This window comes from Artemia sp. Qi Xiang Cuo, chromosome 2 (genome assembly GCF_049724085.1).
Source record: "Artemia sp. Qi Xiang Cuo chromosome 2, ASM4972408v1, whole genome shotgun sequence".
Taxonomy (NCBI): Eukaryota; Metazoa; Arthropoda; class Branchiopoda; order Anostraca; family Artemiidae; genus Artemia; species Artemia sp. Qi Xiang Cuo.
This window is the reverse complement of record NC_142795.1, coordinates 30,161,411-30,183,114: the sequence shown is the minus strand read 5'-3', so window position 1 is coordinate 30,183,114 and position 21,704 is coordinate 30,161,411. Positions and strand designations below refer to the sequence as shown.

The 21,704-nt window shown below is 37.4% G+C and overlaps 2 protein-coding genes across 2 annotated transcripts in view; one reads left to right on the top strand and one right to left on the bottom strand.

The window, feature by feature from the left end:
- Positions 1 to 13,426: 13,426 nt before the first annotated feature.
- LOC148955122 (rab-like protein 3) lies at positions 13,427 to 16,378 on the bottom strand. Its single transcript, XM_089108068.1, has 2 exons — positions 16,339 to 16,378; positions 13,427 to 13,627 (listed from the first exon to the last, which is right to left on the bottom strand). The coding sequence occupies exons 1-2, from the start codon at positions 16,357 to 16,359 to the stop codon at positions 13,484 to 13,486; spliced, it is 165 nt and encodes a 54-aa protein (XP_088964194.1). The 5' UTR covers positions 16,360 to 16,378; the 3' UTR covers positions 13,427 to 13,483.
- A 4,933-nt stretch (positions 16,379 to 21,311) lies between these two features.
- Positions 21,312 to 21,704, top strand: part of cnk (connector enhancer of ksr) — a 122,894-nt gene continuing 122,501 nt past the window's right edge. Inside the window, exon 1 of the mRNA XM_089100439.1 lies at positions 21,312 to 21,675. Coding sequence (XP_088956565.1) covers positions 21,615 to 21,675 — 61 coding nt within the window. The 5' untranslated portion in view covers positions 21,312 to 21,614. The remainder of the gene's footprint in view (positions 21,676 to 21,704) is intronic.

The following is a 21,704-nucleotide window of genomic DNA, read 5'->3' as shown; positions in this document are numbered from 1 at the left end:
GCAGCCAAACCTGCGCATCAGGACGAGGGTCTGAAATGATGCATTGCCAGCCTTAATAACCTTCTCCACGTGTTCGGTGAATGTGCAGTCCATCGATAATGTGACTCCGAGGATTTTTGCAGATGGAACAATAGGGAAAGGGACTTGCGGGACTTCCAGATCACGTTTTAAGGGGCAAAACCTGAGGATCATTGATTTATCTGCATTCAGTGTCAACTTGTAACGTTCACAGTCCTCAGAGAAGGATGCCAGAAGGGTCTCGCTGAACTGACGTTCGATTACACCTTCTCTCACGAGGTATTTGAGGACAAATGATAAATCGTCGACGAATTTGAGTCGCTCTTCGAAATTCTGAAGGAGGAAGTTGATGAGGAAGATAAATATGAAACCAGCAAGTCTTGTACCCTGAGGGGCTCCACAGGTAAGTTTAGACCAGTATGAGATCAAGTCACCTTCAAACAATGGAAATACACACTGCATTCTGTCCTGAAGGAAGCTCATCACTAATTCAAAAGACCGCTTCTGTGCGCCCATTGCTCGCATATTTTTTGCTGCCGTAAGATGACAAATCAGGTCAAATGCCTTCCTGAAATCGGCGAGAGCTAGGTCGATGAAGGTACTGCCCTTGTCAAGCCACTTAAAGATAATGTCAACTAGGCGCACGAGGTATATCGAGGTATTGCAACCTTTGAGGCCGCCATACTGGTAACGGTCTATGTTTTCCCGCGTTTTCTTGAGCAATTCACGCAGGATGAATGACTCGGTGACTTTTGCAAAGGTAGATGTGATTGATATCGGTCGTAACTCGTTGCGAGATTTGGGTGTTTTAGTTTTCGATATAACACGCACAAATGCGCGTTTCCAGCACGACGGGAAAGTTGACTGGGCGAAACATTCGCTGATGATGTGTCCAAGTGGCTTGGCGAGGATAAGAGAGAACTCTCGTATTAACCTTATAGGTAGCTCTTCAGGAAAAGAGCTACTGGATGGACACAACTTGTTCAGCTCTTTGAAAACTTGATACTCAACTATTTCGATTTCACCTTCGTCAGGGCATATTGACAGTAGATTCTCTATTTCAGTGTTAGTTGGGGCAGGAAAGGATGTACAAATGTCAGTAAAGTAATTGTTGACGTCATTTGCACTCACGAGTGACCCATCATCGTTCAGAATACGGATACTGAATGATACTGTTTTTCCAGCAATCTGCCTCACTAGACGGTGCTTTTATATTTCAGGGTCCAAAAGGGATTTTCCGAAGGACTTTCTTGCCTCGCGACAAAGGCTAACGATTTTGTTTCTTAATAATCGTAACGACGTTGCGTCACCACTTGACTGCCTTACAGTGGTTTTTTTGCGAATCAGCTGTTTTATTTTTGGAGTGATCCAGGGCTTGTCAGATCCGCTCACGACAAATTGCTTTTCCGGGAAAACTTCTAAGTATTTCTCATAGAGTAGGGACTGAAATATTTCTGCTTTCCTGTTGACATCGCTTTCGTTGTATACTTCGCTGAAGCAGTGAGTACCGACCCATATTCCGTACGTATTAATAGCAGACTTCGTGATAGGTCTCCGGAGTACTTTTATTTTCTTAAGCTTCCTGATTTCACTTTTTGCCTTCATCAGCAGAGTGTGATGGTCCGATTTGCCCAATGGCCCGTTCGAAGACATGTCTTTGTAATATGGAGCAAGGTTTGTAAGAATAAGGTCAAGGGTACTCCCGGTCACATGGGTGGGTATCTTGACCACTTGTGACATACCCAGCACATTAGCAAGCCATTGTTTCTTTGTTTGGTTGAAGTCACCAGCTATTATGAAGCCCGGGCGGCTATACCGCTGACGTAATGTGTCTAACGTAGACTGAAGGTAGGATACCAACAGCCGTCTGTTCTTGGCACTTTCAGGATAGTAGATACTTGCAATAATGATGCAAGAGACATCTCGTGGTAAATGTTTTGGCTTGCATAATGCCCAGATCGCTTCATGGTCAGGGTCATTGAAGTTATCTAAATATTTGCAGGGGATATCATCGCGTACATACAGGGCAACACCTCCGCCAATCCTGTCTGTTCTAGTGTTCAAGAAAACCTTGTAACCAGCCATCCTTCCACTTGTTTCGTCGAGCTGCCATGTTTCGGTAATTGCGGCGATATGGATATTATTCTGACGTAGAATGACATCTAACTCATCTACTTTATTCGTTAGTGAGCGGACATTGCTCAGAAGGAAGTTGGGAAGTTGGTGTTTACAAGAGAGAACCTGCGGCGATAATACTGGAGGACAATCAGACCCGAAATCATTGGTAGGATCATTGTTGTCAGGAATCAGCCGGGGCGGTAGGCTCACGCGCGGGATTGAGACTAAACAACTCTCATGCTTAGGCTTTTGGCTGGCCAATCGTCTGTAGGTGACTAACACGTCAATCTTAAATTTCTTTCTGCCACCTCTGCGTCCTCTTCTTGTTCGCTTGCGAACGAAGGGAATGTCATCTATATTTTTATAAATTCTTAGTGTGACGAGTGTGGCTATGACAGATGGCGCCAAAACAGCAAAAGAAATGAAAGTACCTTTTTTGCATTGATCAATCCAGTTTTCAGCAGCAGCCTCAGTCACAAAGAATAGCACTATTAATAGTGCTATATCTTATGACATGCTAAGCATTTTATTCATTAGGGTTTTCTTTTTCGTTGTTGTAAAATTTAGTTAGAAAATGGCTGTGTGTTTTCGTTGGCAATATTTTCAGCGCTAAAGTATGCCACCAGGCATGTGCGCTGTTTTGTGATATTTATTTATGTAGGGGAGACCAGCTCACCTTCAGCACGGCCCAGGTTCGTCATTTCAAAATTACTCGAACACATAGTGTTCAAAACCCAGGAAACTTTGCCAATGGAAGAGCCATCTACTAGCGATACTTTATTAGTGCAGAGAATTTGCCTTCAGTTGTAAGTAAATTTTTTTAATAATAGGTATATTTTTTTCCTGCAGAATGCTATATTTTATGTCTTAGAAAAAAAGCTATTCAAGAGCTATATTAAAAGATTTGGTAATTGTCTGTTACCTAATATATCTCTCAGTTTATGCTACCACTCTCCTCAAAAGCATTTGGCGCCATCTATCAAGAATTACAGATTAGATCAAAACTTCATGTAGATGACCCTTTGCCCACGTTCGCCACAAATTTCCTGCTCAGGTTCGCCAGCCTAGGGTATGGCGAACCATGGCTGGCGAACCTGGGCTGGTGAGCTTTCATTTTGTTTTCATTGCAGTATTTTGTTATGTGTTGTTGTACTATTCTGTATTTTACTAGTTCTGTAATTTTCAGAAATATTGTGTATTTTACTAGTAATATTCTGTATTTTACTAGCCCATCTAAATGAAGGGTTGTTACTGGCAATAATAATAGGATAAAAACAATTGGATCGAGTCGATTTGCATGCCCAGAAGTTGCGACATTCATTCGAAATTTAAGAGTTTGTTATGTTGATGTAACATTCGACGAAGAATATTGAGACAAAATGTATTACCTTGAGGTTACTACGTAAAAAAGACCTCTTGAAATTTTATTTGATCGTTCAAGTTCAGAACACATCATATTTCTGATAAAAACAAACTGGGCAATCCATCTAACATATTCTAAAATTTTGAAGTAGTCAATGTTGTTTCATTGCCAAAATAAGTAGGTTATACATCATGACAAAAGACAAGGCTGAAAACTTTGAAAAATTTAAGACTGGACATGCAGGCTAAACTTCTTCTGCAAAAGTCTTCAATGTTACATCAAGCATATTGGTGCACTATTCTGTATTTTATTAATAGTATATTTTCTTTTGTTTTCAGACATCATGCGAACGCCAAAGCCTGCTACAGAAAGGAAAAAAGGTACGACTGAACCAGAGCTGCTTCGTGAAGCTGTGCTAGAAGTCATTGAGAAGCAAGTTCCAAAGGCAACAGCTTCAAGAAAATACCAGATTCCTCGTGGAACCTTACAAGATTATGTGAAAAGAATCAGCAAGAACGGCCTGGAGGTTAGAAGTTTGCCTCTCTCTTTTTTTTCACCACGATACGCCACTCGTAGAATTTTTACCGACGAACAAGAACGGGCTCTTGTCAAATACCTGCAAATAATATGCCATATGCATTATGGACTATCACCACTCTAGCTACGTCAACTTTGTTACAAATACGCCATGTCAAAGCAGCTTAAAATTCCAGATTCATGGACTTGTGGCGAGAAAAATCAAGCTGTGGGAGAGGATTGGTATCGGGGGTTTATGCAGAGACACCCCGAGCTTACAATCTGACAGGCAGAAGCTATCAGTCTGGGAAGGGCTACCGCCTTCAACCGCTTTACAGTTCAGCAGCTCTTTAATAATCTTCGGACTCTATACGATCGTCACTGCTTTAGCCCAGAAAATATTTGGAACGTCGATGAGACAGGATTATCGACTGTCCACAAGCCAGACACTCTCATTGCTGAGAAGGGCCAAAGGCAACTCGGAAAGGTAACGTCTGGTGAAAGAGGGCAGAATATCACGCTTTGTATTTGTGTTAGCGCTATTGGAAATACAGTTCCTCCAATGAGGATTTTTCCCAGAAAAACGTGCCCTGAGATCCTACTACGGGGAGCTCCACTAGTGATCTCTGGGTTCGGAAATGAAAAAGCTTCTGGATGAATGATGACAAATCTCCGTGTAATATAGCTGAACCACTTTATATGTCAAGTAAAACCAACAAAATTAAAACCTGTTCTTCTTATTTTGGACAATCATATTACCAGATATTCTAGCGATCCGCTTGAGCTGGCTAAGGAGAACGGTGTTAATCTTTTAACCGTGCCCCCACATACGACTCATAAACTGCAGCCTCTGAATCACTCCGTTATGTTTCCGATTAAGGCATACTACAATCGAGAAGCCGCAGCTTTTATGAGCAGAAACAAATGCAAAACCATAGCCATTGCTAATGTTGCAGAAATTCTTGGCTCATCTTACTTCAAGGCTGTTACTCAAGAAAGCATAATCAGCTGGTTCCACTGCACAGGAATTCATCCATTCAACCCAGAAATTTTTCAAGACCACGAATACCTAAGTTCATCCGTTTCCGATAGACCAGAAGTACCACCACTGGCCCCTTTCAGCTCAGAAGGTAACTCTGCACGATATTCAGAAGCACCATGTGCAAGTGAACCACCCCTGAGAAACTCGTGTCCAGAACAGCTGCCTGCTACAATATCTGGTTCTGTTAACGATAGCTATTCAGAAATTATAGATCTTTTCCCATTGCCGAAAGGATCTCCCAGGAAGCAGAAAAAAAGAACTGCAAATAGAAAGAAAACAGAAATCCTAACACATACTCCAGTAAAAGAAAGAATTCAGCAAGAGGTGGAGAAGAAAAATAACAAACAAAAAGTGCTAGAAATGAAGAAACTAAGCAAGACAGTTGCGAAGCAATAGAAATTTCCAAAAAAGAAGCTGCTTCGCGAAGCAGTTTAGTATAAAAGCAGCTCTGAAGATTTTGTAGTTGATTCTGATTGTTGCAGTGACGAGAGTCTGAATGTTGGTGATGTCGAGGCTGAAACTGAAATATCTGGAGAGATTATAGTCGGTGATTTAATTCTCACTGGAATCGATGGGAAAAGAAGCGGGAAAACATACTATGTTGCGTCAGTGCTAGAAATCAATGGTGATGATCTTGATGTCAAATTTCTCAAAAAGGTTGAACCAAACAAGTTTGTTTATACAGATGAACAGGCTTTTGTAGAGAGACAATCAGTGGAAATTAAACTTGATCAACCCGTCTCATGCGGAGGGAATAAAAGGCAATCAGAAAAGCTGACATTTGGTGTCGATCTTTCCGCATACAAAATAAAATGATCAGACAAATATGATACGAGTTACCTGTATTAAATTTTCTTATACCAATAGCTGATGAGTATTAAACATATTCTTAAATGAGAATGGCTCTTCTGATTTTTTTAAAAGTGGTTTTCAATGCTTGGCGAACCAGAACCGGGGGATGGCGAAGCTGTACCGGGGTCGTACAGGTTCGCCATATCTGACCAAGGTCATTGTTCTTTGAATTATGGCTATAACTGATAGGCTAAAAAAAAATCAAAATTTTGCTTGATGTCCTGAATGTGTAGGTACATTTTGGTGGGAAAAAGTTTACTGTAGGTTGACAAGCATAGTAGAAAAAAATTATTTTCTAAAAAAGTGCTGAACGTGGGCGGGTCTCCCCTACGTGTTATAAATAAAAATATTCTACTCTACTCTAAGTGCGATTTCATCTCCAAATTTACCAAAAGGTAAAAAAATTACCAAAGGGGAAAAACTGCAATTTCTTAAGACGAAAAATGAATTTTTGATGCAACTATGGCATATTTAAAACTATTGAAGGACCTTTACATCACTATATTTTCGCATTGTGAACATAAAGACGATATCACCATGATAATCAGTTAGTGCTAAGTAGCTTTTATGTCATGAGCGTTCGAGTCTTTCATTTTTAATATTGACAAATCTTAGTTTTTGTGGGTAGCAAGAAAAGAGAATTGTTTTTACCTTTTAGTGTATCAGGAGATAGAAAATCGTTAAAAGATTTCTTTTATCGTTATTTTACTTTTTTTGTCTTTCGCTCTTCACGCTTACAGTTTTTTCCTATACAATTAAGTTGAAGCAAGATGTAATTTCGAAATAAGATAATAATGTAAAATCTAACAGAGCCTAATAAGTTACGCTGTCTACAGTGGGTATTGCTATGGGGAGGGGGAGCAGGGTGCACGAGAGGTCATTAGTCCACTTTCTACCTCCAAAGGTACCTTGAAAAAATGTCAAAATGAAAAAATTGTCACCTCAGAATAATGAATATTGTTTGCATAATCCTACATGCACTTCTCCTGGGATAGAGGAGGGTTCAAAATACAAGAGTTAATCCAACTACACCCAACGCTTCTCACAAGCTTTGCTGTCCCACATACATAAAAACAGGAATAGTCGACGTAACCGCATTACTACCCCTATCCTTGACACAAACACACTGAATATTGGGATGAACTGAATAAGTGATGAACTGCCTATTGGAATGAACTGAATAAGTTTCCATTTACCATTCCGTTGTATTATAGGATGAGATTCACAACTTTTCCATCAAAGATATGCTACTTCTGTTTGTTTCAAATTTGACTTGATAGTTTATTGTAATTTGTGTGCGTGTTGGACTTCAATTATTTATTGATAGAGATTTATGTTTGTTTTACGCTTTCATTATTATTTGAATTTAATTCTGCTCGTCTTTGGTTTAATATAGCTCTTCTTTCATGGAGAATGTTTTTAAAATTAATATATGTTTGGACGAATAGTGTACTATACAGCAGTATAGCCTTTGAAACTTGGAGGCCATCTAAATACCCTTTGAACAGTTCTTCGACTTTTTGCTTAGTGGGCAGAAAATTCTTAGGGCCAAAATGCATTAGTGTGGTAATTTCTTATAGCATTATCTCTTTTGTTATATAAAAAGGGCAGAAAATGTTCATTCGTATGAACCTTCTTTAATGATTCACGACTAAAGGTTACGTTGGATAACGAAAAGATTGATCAGGTGGACAGCTTCACTTAGCTTGGTAGTCTTATTAGTAAAGACGGTGGGAGTAGTGAAGATGTTAAAAGTAGAATAGCCAAGGCTCAAGGGTGTTTTTTCACAGTTGAAAAAACTTTGGAAGAATAGGAAGATAAGTCTGCAAACCAAGATTAGAATATTGAGAGCTACAGTGAGGATGGTGGTCAAGTACGATTCTGAAGCATGGGCGCTCCGAAAAGCGGATGAAGATTTCCTAGACGTTTTCCAGAGAAATTGCCTACGGATTGTTCTAGGTACCCGGCTGACTGACCGTATTTCAAACAGTAGGCTCTACGAAAAATGTGGTTCTATCCTGCTTTCTAGAGCCATAATGAGAGAAAGGTTGAGATGGTTTGGGCACGTTCTGTGGATGAAAGATTGCCGAAGATTGTCCTTTTTGGCCAACCGTAAAGGGCTAAACGGAAAGCTGGTCGTCCGCGGTTTGGGGTGGGAGGATGTTATAAACAAAGCTTTAAGAAAAATGGCAATTTCCTGGGAGGGTATAAAGAGGGAATCTTTGAATAGATTGGGATGGAGGAGGAGCGTGTGTAGCTGTGCTGGCCTCAGGCGGCTTGGTGCTGAGGTGAGTTGTTAGTAGTAGTAGTAGTATTTCCTATTTGTAAAACAATGCGAATTTCCCTGTGCTAATAGCAATAAGCAACTCCAAAATTAATATATTGTATATTTCGTCAAGCTTCGATTTTTAGTCTCGCTTTCGTTTGTTAATAGTGACTTTACTTATAATTTATTACTATGAACTGTTGATCCAAGGATGTCTCAAATGTGAGGGAGGCTACTTTCCCTCCTTCGATTCAGGCTTTCTATTTTCAAGTTGAATATTCGTATGACAGTACTTCAAGAATGATAATCATCCCGGCAAAGCGTGCCCCTCCAAATATTTACTAAGAGAGGGGGGGGGTCTGGACAAATGTGTCTATAAATAGGAACAGCAGTAATATTCCTATTTAAATTCTGTCAAAAAAGAAAGCTCCTGGTAGCACTTGCCTCCCCCCTCTCCGGAGAAATTTCTTTAGCGGTGCTCATCATGTCCACCGATCTAATCTATCTAATCCACCTTGTGTACAGGTAAGCATATGTCGTAATGTTTTATATTGCAGAGGATTTTTTCTGCAACAAAACGGGAGCTATCATCCCACAGCTAAGCCCCGTTTTAAAGCCTTAATGTTAAAATATTCTCGAGAATGAAGCGAGATTAGATGTTAATTTTCATCCCCTCCCCCTAACCTCGTTATATATTCATCTGAAGGCTCACGGAGCTTTTTGAGGCTTACGGTGCGCTCCTCCACTATAATTGATCTAAGACATTACCGTACATAATTTTACCAAGCCTTAGATGTATGAACTCAGTTAAATAAGTCCTGAAAATAAATGTGTATATTAGCCGTAGGAAATTGGTTTGATACGATCACGCTTAAAAAAAACAACAAATAAACACTCATCATTGATCTTTCTTCTCGGAAAAAAAAATTGCATTTCAGTAGACAGAGGCTTGAAACCTTTGCAATAAGGTTCTCTGATATGTTGAATTTGATGGGTAATTTTAATAAAGATCACTTACCCATTTGAAGGCTATTTGACTGAACATATGTAAAAGAAAACGAGCTGTACTGAAAATGTTCTATTCCACTTTCCAGGGTTGTAATGAAAGAAAGATTGAGATGGTTAGGACACGTTTTGTGGATGAAGGATGACAGATTGCCAAAGATTGTTCTTTTTGGCCATCCAATGGTGGCATCGATGTCCTTGTGATCTTTAAAGCTCTCCTAAACTAGTGGACCGAACATTATGAATTTCTGTATATATATATATATATATATATATATATATATATATATATATATATATATATATATATATATATATATATATATATATATATATATATATATATTGGGGGGTATTTCCCCCCATCCATACTTTTTCTGTCGTGAGTTTGTGTACTAAGACCCTTCAACAATATTTCGTGTTGACTGTTCAGTTTTTGGAGAAGAACAACTGGAAACATTAATTCACATCTACATCAGAGAACTCCTCACATAATCACATTCCGTAGTACTGCTCAGTTTTAAGAGGAAGGTAACTCTCAACGACTTAATTGTTTATGCAGATTTATTGCTCATGTGCCCTGAGTTGGGATTGAAGGTTAGGAGGTTATAGTCGTTGAATGTATTTTATGGGTCGGAAGTTTTGTCGTTTTTATTACATTTATTTTCAACAGTTTTACAATAGTTGAAATATTATTGGTTACAGGAATTGACAGTATTTTGTGCTGTCTGTTCAGTTTTTTTAGAAGTAAAAGAGGAAACACCGCCTTTTTATAAGCAATGAGTTAGTCCTATAAATGTAGGATAAAATTGTGCTAACCTGACCATTCTACGATTTTTCTTTGGAGATAGTTATGGAAATCCCACTAAATTTACCAGATATATGGGACAAGAAAATAATTCGGAATTAAGAATTTTCTTGCGTGGTCTGGTAAAAGAAAGAAGTATAGCGTATCAAATTTTGTCTTTCATTTAATTTCCTGCTGATGATAGTCATTGAACACAAGGTTACGACAGTTATTTTTAAAATTAAAAAAATATTAAATTGTGGAAGATAAATTTTCAACTTCAAGAAATCTTAATTTCAGAAGATACTGTCTTCTTCTTCATACAGGCCGTCGAATCATGTTAGGATAGTATTCTTGCTCCTAGGCCACGACGTTGCGCTATTATTTAGGGACAGAAACACTAGAGCTTTGACAAAAAGAATCCGTGTGAGTGCTCCCTTAGTCTGAATCATCGATACATTGACAATTTCTATTCAGCGTTCGAAAATACAGGTTCATATTTAGCACTTCGCCCACCGATAAACATGATTTGCCCCAGATTCCAGAATTGAAGATTTCGTTGTAATCATTTCGCACTATATGGTTTAATCTCTTTTCACTCATTGACGTCTACGCATAATTGTCAGCGAAAAGCTAGAAAATACAGGGGCTTATCTAACAAATTGAAGACAAATTTCAGTCATATAGAGTCTGTGATATAGGAAAAATTTTCCTGAAATAGCTTTTCGCCTTAATTCTCTGAATTTTAAGGTGCTTCAAAATGATGATGCTGACACAATAATGAAAAGAAATATCTAACATTCCTATTATTGGACTGTGAAGTTCAAATGTGCTTGACGAAATAAACGCTGATGTATCTAGACTTTAGATTTTTTGAAGAATATAAGTTATTTTTCTGGAATTAAAACATTTTCGTGTTGTAGTTTTCTTATAAGTATCTGTAACAGAGTTTATTTGAAGCCTGTGCTACTTTGGAATCCTCTTTAGTATGAAAGGGACGAATATTTGAGACGAGTAGGAAAGTTAAGCCTGAAAAGTCCTCGATCAGCCATTAAAAATGAGCTGAAAAGTGTATTTTTGCCTTTCGGGGGAGGTGGTTCTGATAAATCTAGTCACCCTTTGGGTACGGCTTTGAGAAGTTCTAAATGTAGTTAGGTAAGGATAGTGCAGAAATGGGAGTTTTGAGAAAGACCGAGAATATATTATAGACGTTTTTCTGGGAAACTGTTTACACATAGATAATTTTTGGCATAAAGCTCAACGACGAAATCTTCAACGTTACTCTTTCATGTTCGTTACAGCTTACTCAGGTTGTGCGCATGAAAATGTGGTTTCGGTGGAGTGGACGTGTATCCAGGATGTGTAAAAGACATATCCGTGGAACTACTACTACCACTAACAACTCACTGTAGCACCAAGCCGCTTGAGACTAACACAGTTACGCACGGTCTTCGTCCGCGCCAATATATTCAACGCCTCCCTCTTTACATCCTCCCAGGAAATTTTAATTTTTTTTTTTATTTTAAATTTTTCCTTATGACATCCTCCCACCCAATTGGAGAGGGCCTGTTTTTCGTTTCGCCCAAGACGGTTGGCCGAACAGAACAACCTTTGGGAGTCTGTCATCCTTCATCCGCAGAACGTGCCCTAGCCATCTCAACCCTTCTATCATTACGGTCCTAGAAAGCGGGATTGAACCACACTTTTGTACAGCTTGCTGTTTGAAATACGGTCAGTCAGTCTGGTACCCAAAACAATCTGTGGGAAATTTCTCTGGGAAACATCTGGCAAATCTTCCTTCGTTTTTTTCAGAGCGCCCATGCTTCAGAACCATACTTCACCACTTTCATCACTGTAGCTTCCAATATTTTAATCTTTGTTTGCAGAATTATCTTCCTATTCTTCAAAAACATTTTTCAACTGTGAAAAAATTCCCTCGGCCTTTGCTATTACTACTTTTAACATCCTCACTGCACCCACCGTCTCTACTAATAATACTACCTAGGTAAGTGAAGCTGTCCACTTTGATCGATCTTCTCGTTACCCAACATCACCTTTTTATCTTAACTTATTCATAGCCTTAGTGACTTAGTGACTGTAGTAGCCATAGCCTAAACTCTTCTATCAGCTGAATCAAACGCTTGTTCACAATCTATAAAACTGAGGACTAAAAGATGGTGTTTGATGACTCGGGTACTTCTCAATTATTAATCTAAGAGTGAAAATTCGGTCGACACATCCTCTCCCCTTCCAAAAACCACACTTATCTTAAACTTCATCTACAGCATCTCTTAAGTCTAAAAAGTATCATTATACTAAGTAATTTTCTACCCACAGAAACCAGGCTGATACCTCTATAATTACCACATTCACTCTCATCACCTTTCTTATACAAGGGTTGAATTAGAGTTTTTCTAAAATCGCTAGGTACTTCGCCTTTGTAAAAAATCATATTCATGATCTTCGGTAACTTATTTTTAACCTCATAACGACCATATATAAGAAACTCATTTACCACACAATCAGCATCCAGATTTTCGGCAATTTTATTCATAGCCTCCACTTCACACCTTCTTAGATCATATTTTAATACTTTCTCCACTTTCTTTACATTCCTCTTATTTTCGTCGGATATATCAGCCAGATAATTCTTGGACAAGCCCCTCCTCCTCGCTATTAAACATAAAACATTTTCACTAATATTTCTCTCTAACTTTCTTTTCTATGACACCATCAGCGACTTCACAAACGATTTTCCTAAATTTATTCCATTAATTTTATACATTATCAAATTTTAAACTCTCCAGTTTAGCATTCAACCGTTTCTGGAAATTTTCTCTCATATTTTCACCCTGGAATCTATCAACGTCATAGCTTCCCGGAAGGAAGTTACCCTTCCTAAATTTCAGCTTTAAACTAACTCTAGACACTAGATGGCGATATTTACTTTTAACATCAATAATAGCACTCGTATATACCCTAATATCTTGAATTGATCCTTCCAGTCTTCGATTTACAATAACATAATCAATAAGGTTAGCTGTCTTACCAACATGTGAATACCATGTTAACTTATGGGCCATTTTATGGCCAAAAACTGTATTGGTTATAACTAGATTTTTAAACCTACAATTGCAGTAGTCTGTAGCCATTACTGTTTTCTTTTCCTACACCGAATTTGCCTAGGCTAGGATAAAAAACTATCTAGGATACTAATTAGAACGTGTCGAGGAGAGAGACCGGCAGGACACCTCAGACTAGGCCAGGGTGTAAAACTGGCCAAAAATCGTTTCGTATTTCTTTGATAGTCAAATCAGAAGCTTTCAAGACGGTTGGATAGAGGAGGTGTGTTTTTCAGTTGTCGGTCTCAGGAAGCTTAATGCTGCCACGATATTATAGCAGTCGTAGTTCGATATCCTATCTTTCCAGATCATTTTGTTGGTTCGAAAGATGGTGAAATGTCTTTCTTTTTTTTTAAAGAATTTCTTTTATAAAACAAAATAAACACATAAACAATTAGAGACCTAAATTGCTCAATCTCTTTTGGAAAGGATTCTTGCTTGAAGGGAAATATCGCCGTTCTATCACTTTATCAAAGAAGCGAGATAACTTGACACGGGAGCTGCTTCCTGGTGCTAGTGATTTGGCATTGGTACAGTTCTGAAAAGAAAAGATAACAACATCAAAAGGCTAATTACTTACTCAGAACTAATACGAATGTGTTTTGATAGTTGATTTAACGTTAACAGATGTATTGAAGATTCAACAAAAAGTTATTTCTTTGATACAAGTAATGGCCCAAGATTACCGCATGTTAGGTGGGAGCTTGGCGCTTCTTCAGTTACGTTGTTATTTTGCGGAACAAAACGGCGGAGAAAGGCACTTCGGTGTCATATAATCTTTGTTACTTCAAAGTAACAGTGCTCAAAGCACTGTTACTTTGAGCACTGAGCAGTGCTCAGTGCTCAAGCACTAGTGCTCAAAATTTCCATGCGAATGAACAAATAATTTCTGTTGCTTGAAAAGGGGAATTGGAATGTTTAGTCAAATCTAACTACCTTATATCAAACAGTTCGTGGTAACGAACTGTAAGTAAGGAGCGACCCGGCTCAATGGTAACCGAAAGTCTAAAAAACGGAATTTTGATACCAATAGATACATCAAAAGAATCAGATTTTAATTGTGATTTCAAATATACAAGTTTAATCTTACCCATCAAAAGTTACGCGCCTGAGAAATTTAGCTTATTTTCGAAAAAAGGGGAAAAAAACCCTAAAAGTTATAGAACCTTAATGAAATTCACACCATCATATTTAGCGTATCAGAGAACCCTACTGTAGAGGTTTCAAGCTCCTATTTACAAAAATGTGGAATTTTCCATTTTTTGCCAGAAGAAAGATCACGGATGCGTGTTTATTTTTTTTTTTTCTTTTTCCCAGGGGTAATCGTATTGACCCAGTGGTCATAGAATATCGTAGGAGGGCTCATTAGAATGGAAATTAAAAGTTCTAGTTCCCTTTTTAAGTGACCAAAAAAAATGGAGGGCAATTAGGCCCCCTCCCACACTCATTTTTTCCCCAAAGTCACCTGATCAAAATTTTGAGATAGCCATTTTGTTTAGTATGGTGGGAAATGTGATAACTATGTCTTTTTGGGTGATTTAATCCCCCGAAGCCCCCGGGGGAGGGCTGGAAGTTATGAACTTTACCCAATGTTAGCATATAGCATTGGTTATTGGGAAGCATACAGACGTTTTCAGGGGGAATTTTTTTTGGTAGTAGGGGGTGGGGGAGGGTCGTGGATTATGTGGGAGGATCTTTCCATGAAGGAAGTTTTCATGGGAGAAGGGACATTGGTATGAAGGGGGCTCCGGACTCCCCAGCATTATTAAAAAAAAAAAATCAGAAATTAAATATAAGAAACAATTTTTTCAACTGAAAGTAAGGAGCAACATCAAAACTTAAAACGAACTGAAAATATTAGGAGTATGATTGGTTTCACCCCCTAGTAATTGCCTTACTATTTAAGCCAAAGCTTTCTTGACATTTTCGTAAGAACGCTCTATTAGATTTAAAGGTCTGGTTGATTAAGGGGTAATTTTTTAGGAATTGGAGCAAAATTCGAACATTGGCGATAAGAGCAAGGTATTGAATAGAGGGCAAACCCTCTAATATGCGTATTAAAAATATATGAATATAGAAGTTCGATACGCAAGTTAATTCCTTTTTTACGTATATTTATTACTAATAAAAACGTTCGTAAATAAAATTCAACACGTTTCGAGAAAGCCATTTAACCGAATAAAAGTAAAATTAATATGCAAATTTTGTTTTAATTATCCATGTACGGTGAGCCAAAATCAAAACCTGCATTAATTCAAAAACGTTCAAAAATTAGATAAAAAACACAAGTTTTTTTAACTGAAAGTAAGGAGCGACATTAAAGCTTAAAACAAACAGAAATTATTCCGTATATGAAAGGGGCTGTCCCCTCCTCAGCGCCTCGCTCTTTACGCTAAAGTTTGACTTTCTCACAACTCTATTTTTTTTAAACAATAAAAAACTTTAGCGTAAAGAGTGAGGCGCTGAGGAAGGGACAGCCCCTTTCATATACGGAATAATTTCTGTTCGTTTTAAGTTTTACTGTCGCTCCTTACTTTCAGTTAATAAACTTGTTTTTTTTATTTAATCATGTTTATGGTGATCTAATCATCTCTTTAGCCTATTTCCCTCATTTTGCAAAATCAAACGTAGCTACAGAGCCCTTCTAAAAAAAACAAAAAAAAAACTTGAAATTAATACTTAATATCAATCAAAAGGGAAAAAGACTAATAATAAAAATTAATTGAAGAGAACAGAAATAATATAAAGGCGAATAGTGTGACTCAACCTTTCACCAACCTGGTGAAAAACAACAACTATACTCACTGAATCGATCTTATAACGCTTTTCTCACTCCCTATCCCCTCCCCCATAAAAAACAACAACCAAACAAACAAAAAATAAATAAGAAATCACTCGAGAGAAAACCCCAAGCTGTGACATACTCAGTAAAAAATAAAGGTCTGAAAAACTTCATGAAGCTCTATCTTTTCCTTTGCTATTAGCTCCCTTAGAAGACTTGGTTCTCTGATCCAACATGACGGATAGAGAAAAAAAACCTCCAGGTTAGAGATGAGGGTGTCTAACCTAGGACTATGCTAAAGCCAAGTGCCCATGGAGTTCATACCAAGTCACAAACATTGCAATAAAGCATTGTGGTGATAATCAATGCTACTATCTGAACATAAGTAATAATGAATAGAATTTGGATTTTCTACGTAAAGGAACAATATGTTCTTAATCTGCAACTTTTGTACCCATTTTTTTTACCATAAAACATCCTGAGGGCATATTTTCTATCGCCAGGAAATAAAGCAACTGAACAGACATCTTGTAACTTTTTTGGATAACAACAACAACTTATTAATTAAGACTCCACAATGTCTTCCAGTAGACAACATAAAAACTGTTTCAACTTCAGAATTATCAAAAGCATGCGCACATACCACTGAACGAAGATGGATAACTCTGACATTTACACTTTTTCTCTTCATATAATCTGTAAAACCACGGCAATTTCTGGTAGAAATCGGTAGCTGTATCTCAGGGTTTGGTAGAATTTCAATTGAACTCTTTTTCATGATGTATTAAACATTTAATTTCGCATTGTTTCTTATAAAAAAAAAAAAAAAAACAACAACAAAAAACAACTAGGAGTGGCCACAAAGTATTAACGTTTTCCTGGAATTCAGTCTCTCTAGATTTTCGGTCGTTTCGGTATCTTCTTTCTTTTGCCGGGAGATGGATTTGGAACTCGGTAGATCTCCCGAAAAATTCGTTGGAGTATCTCTGGCACAAATACTGCCTTGGCATATAAGCAAATGATTCATAGCCCTTGCCGAAGGCGGTAATACGCGATACGCTAACATTTAAGCAAAAATCTAATTGGTGGAAAGTCTACTCAAAACGCTATTATGTTGTAATTATCAGGCTCGAAGACAAAAGTAGCAGAATAGGATCCTTGGATGATGCGTTCCTCATATAAAATTAATAAAATAATTAACAAATTCTTTAATAAAAGAACAAATTAAATTTAGAGTAAATTAAGAATTTAAATAGATTAATAAAAGAACCAAAATCTTTCTTATGGGAGTAATGAGCGAAGAGCTGGCTGGAAATTGCTTGCTGCCCGTGAATGAGAGGCTACTCACTGGGTTAACGGGAATAAGGTCTCGAATTGATTTTGATTCGTATACATGGGCGTAGGGAGGGGGAGGCTGGGGGGGCATCTGCCCCCCTAGACCTTCACTTGCAGAAGCAGAATCAATATTTCGATCCATGTGATATTTTTGACCTCACAAATGCCTTCATTCAGGCTAATAACTCCATAGGCCACATTGCCTTTACATTTATATATAAAGGCAATTATATAAATACATAAATAATGGATAGGGAGAAGCTACCTCCGCCCCGCGGCCAGAAGCTCCCTACACCCCTGCGGACCTCCCTTAAGCTCTCACTCCATCACACTATCGACTGCCCCCCCCCCCCTTAGTCAATATGCTGCCTACGCCCATGTTCGTATAGAATGTGAACTTCCCACTTCCGAAAAAGTCGTGGTATAAAACCTTTATATGGACTTGCGGTTGTTTTTTATATAAACTAAATATAGTCTAAATTGATTGTGATTTGGACCAACTTTGCCATCAACCAATGATTAACTTCTGTGGACCATGGTATTTATGAACGCTTCAAGCTTTTTTTGAGGGGCTCAGTCATCATAAGCAACTTCGTTAACGACTGTAGCGTGTTTGTATTGAATTTAATTTGCGTTAAGAACTGCTGCCCACCAATGGAAATAAAAAAAGGGTGCCAAATTCTTCCCCTCGGAGAAGTAATAATTCATCTTCTTGTACGATGCTATTAAATAGGTCTGAGATGATATATATTGTAAGTGTTGCTATCAGTATGCTACTCGTTTATAGCGAGATAAAGGTTTCTTGCTGTCTCGTATGGTCTGTTATTTTAAATATGATTTTGCGTTTTCACTATTGTTGTGTACTCCCTTCAAAGCTAAATTCAGGATATGCCAATGACTTTCAGGCACGTACTTCGGAACATATTTCCAGGGGGGGGTAATTTGAATAAGAACAAAAAGACAGGTAAATTAGATGAAAAGTGTTGAGGACTTAGAGGGATTTTTAGAATCAAAAGGAAGGAATTGAGAGGCCCCCTCCCCTCCTTACCTGTCTACTATCTGCGGCCGTCTGTCTACTATTTCCAGCCTTACCTGTCTACTATTTACGGCCGTATGAGTCAGTTAGTTTTTCATTTACTGTTTCTTCGTTTTTTTGCATATCATTAACCATTAAAAATACGTGATTTTGGATGAATTGCTTGGTATTTAAAAATGGTTCGTAAAGATAATGCTCAAAGTAATTGCTGGTTGACAAATGAACTCAATAAATTGTTTTTATTAAGATGCTATTTAATTTGTCAGGACTATTTGTTTGCAATAAATGAGAAAACACAAATTATAAACAATTTTGCATAATGTATGCAATAAAACTACAACAAAACTGTGTTCAATAAGTTTAGTAAGAAGCTCAATAGATTGTTATTATTAGAATGCTATTTATTTTTCACAAATTGTATTTTATTGAGATTGTAATTTGTTTTTACAATTTCGTGTTCAAACTTATTTTTGGGTGATTTTGACTACCCGATCGTTTTTAAGATTTTTCGAAGAATCAAGCCGTGCCTGCTGTTTGATTGAGAGGCTGTTTGATTTGCTGTTTGATTATTAAACTATTAGGTTATATTATTTAACTTATTTTTCATTTTACTTTTATTTTATATTTCATTTTATTAAATATGATTATTTACATTTATTTACAATTATTTGTAATTATATATTTATAATCATTTATTTGTAATTATTTACATATAAAATATTATATTACAATATAATTCCAGCAATTTTTTTTATATTTAAATTTATTTATTTATATTTTAATATATTTATTTTTTATTTAGTTTAATTATTGAATTATATAAAATTATTAAAGAACTAAATTTATTTTTGAATTGCATTTGCGCCTGCAGTTTTCCTATTACTTCATTATTTTTACGCTAAGACAATTTTTTTGAAAATTATTGAGTTAAGAAATTTTTTTCCGAAAACGATCCATTACTAATATCAGTATTTTGATTATGACGGAATTCTAATCTACAAATAAATTTTTACTTCTTTCAGTGCAACAACACTTGGTTTAGATTTGATTAAAAGCAAAGGGAAACGGAAACCGAGGAAGCGATGGAGCCATCTTCCTAAGAACTATGACCCAAAGTACGTTCCAGACCCGGAAAGGTGGATCCCAAGAAGAGAAAGAGCTGGTTATAAATAGAAGAAGAACTGAAGAACTAGGGGAGAAATTGGCAAAGGTGCCCAAGGATCTGCTGCATGAACTCAAGGCCTTTAGTAAGTTATTATAATTGTCTTATGTAATTAAATCTCGTATGGTTCTACGGAGCATTTTCTTTGGTCTTACTCAGTGACGGATGCCTTCCGGTCACCAGTGGAGGAGCATTTTAGGAATTCTGTGACCCGGCATATGAAGGATATGTCTAAGGTATCGCCATCTTCGTTGCCTCACAACAGAGGCGATGTCTGGTCGGTATGTGGAAGTACAGATCTCGTCGTTGATGACATGGTCTCTCCAGCTGATGCTTAGGATCCGACAAAGACAGTTATTTTCAAATGCGGCAAGACTCCTATTCTACGGTTAGCTTTAGGCATTCCAAGTAACTCAGAACAGACAATACATTGCTCTGAAATACTCTGAATTTCAGCTTCTGTGAGTATACAGTGGATTTTTAGACTGGTAGAAGTCTCTGAAATGATGCGTTGAATTGTTTTTCGGAGTCGCCACTGAAACTTACTCTACTGCCTAAGCACTTGAAGTCTGTCACCTGTTCGATGTCTTTATATCCTGGTTAGGTTCCCATGGGCGAACTCCTAACTGATATAGCTTTAGTCTTTGGAGCGTTAATGTGTAATCCAAACTGTTCATCTTTATTCGCTTTTTTATATAGGAATTCATGAAACAGTCGCTTATCGGTTTCTATGAGCCCAACCTCATCGGCAAAATCGACATCCTAGAGAAGCTTTCCAGTAATACGGATTCTATGTCCATTTATCTTTCTAAAGATGAAGTCTACAACAAGAACGAACAGAAAAGGTGACCATTCTTGGCAGCATTGCGGTCGAAACATTAAATTAATTAAAACTTGCCAGGGATGCTAATCGGATGGAAAAATTGACACCTAGAGTTTGAAAATTACCTTCCTCTTGTATCTTTGTTAAAAAAAAAAGAAATCTAGCAAATTACACAAAAGTTTTTTTGTGTATATCAGAGTAGGGGGGGGGGGTATACATTTCCGGAGGGGGGATGCTGGATTTTTTTTTATGTCTAAAATTCCCTTCACGAAACAAAGCTCGGTCTACTAGTACTACATGTTAAAACTGGCAACAATAGATAAAAAGTATGGGTTGGTACCGCTTAGATGTGAATATAAAATTTCTAAATTGTGAGAAAATATACATATATTTTTGAATTCATTTTATCCTACTTGCAGCAGACATTTTGTACAGCATGCTGATGCAGAGATAAATACCGCACAAGTAGCGCTGGCATCACGTTTCAACGATTTTTTTTTCTTTTCAATGATTTTTTGTTTTTCAGAGATTCCATTTCTGTCCTATTTGTAGATGTAGAGGGTATAGTCATATCCCTTTTTGAAATTTTTAAAAAGGCAGATCTTATCTTGAACTAATAGGTTTTAGGAAGTAACAGACCCATAACTATCAGGGAAAAAAATTTGTTTTGAGTAAACATGGCGAAAATGGAAGTATAGTACTTTTTCGCAATTTTGCCATTAACTAGGCTAAAGGACACCCTAGACAGTCAACCATTTTGATCAAAATCTTCCGTCAATAAATTGATTATAGCATGATTGACCATCTAGGAACCTGTTTGACACTCAAGCGTTGACGGTGATTGATAGAAAGTTTGAATGACTCAATGAGTCAGACAAACATCTCGGGGGGGGGGGTTAAACCCCCTTCCCCCCTCTGGGCTCGGCCTTGGGTGATTGTTGCAATTTCGTTCACTGGTCTGTACATTCCATTTTACCTGGTCAACTTCCAACATCACCCGAAAAAGGCGACTGAAGATGCAACTTGACTGTTAGGCATTGCCAAAACGCCATCTGATATCTCTAGTCTTTGAGATACCGTGCACGTGTGTTCATATAAATATCCATAATAAGCTTGAATTAAAATAAGGACTGACCTGAATCTCCTAGTACAATTATTTTCACTTTGTCATAAGAAGCCATTCTATTCTGCACTGCTGTATTTGAAGGAAATTAGTTTTTCATGAATGTGACTGTAGATTATGAGTTTCTTAATTAGATGGCGGCGCAATACTCATTACGTATACTTATTTGATTAGAAAATTTCTGAGAAACCAATAGTAGTTTTGGAGATGAATGCCTCCCCATTGTTCTACTCTTGAGCATATTGTTCCTTTTATTTTCTGGAAATGGCTTATTACATTAACATTGATGAATGGAAACCTGACCAAGTTTTTGAATGGATTAGAGGTTAGACATAGGCTATTTATTAATCTTAA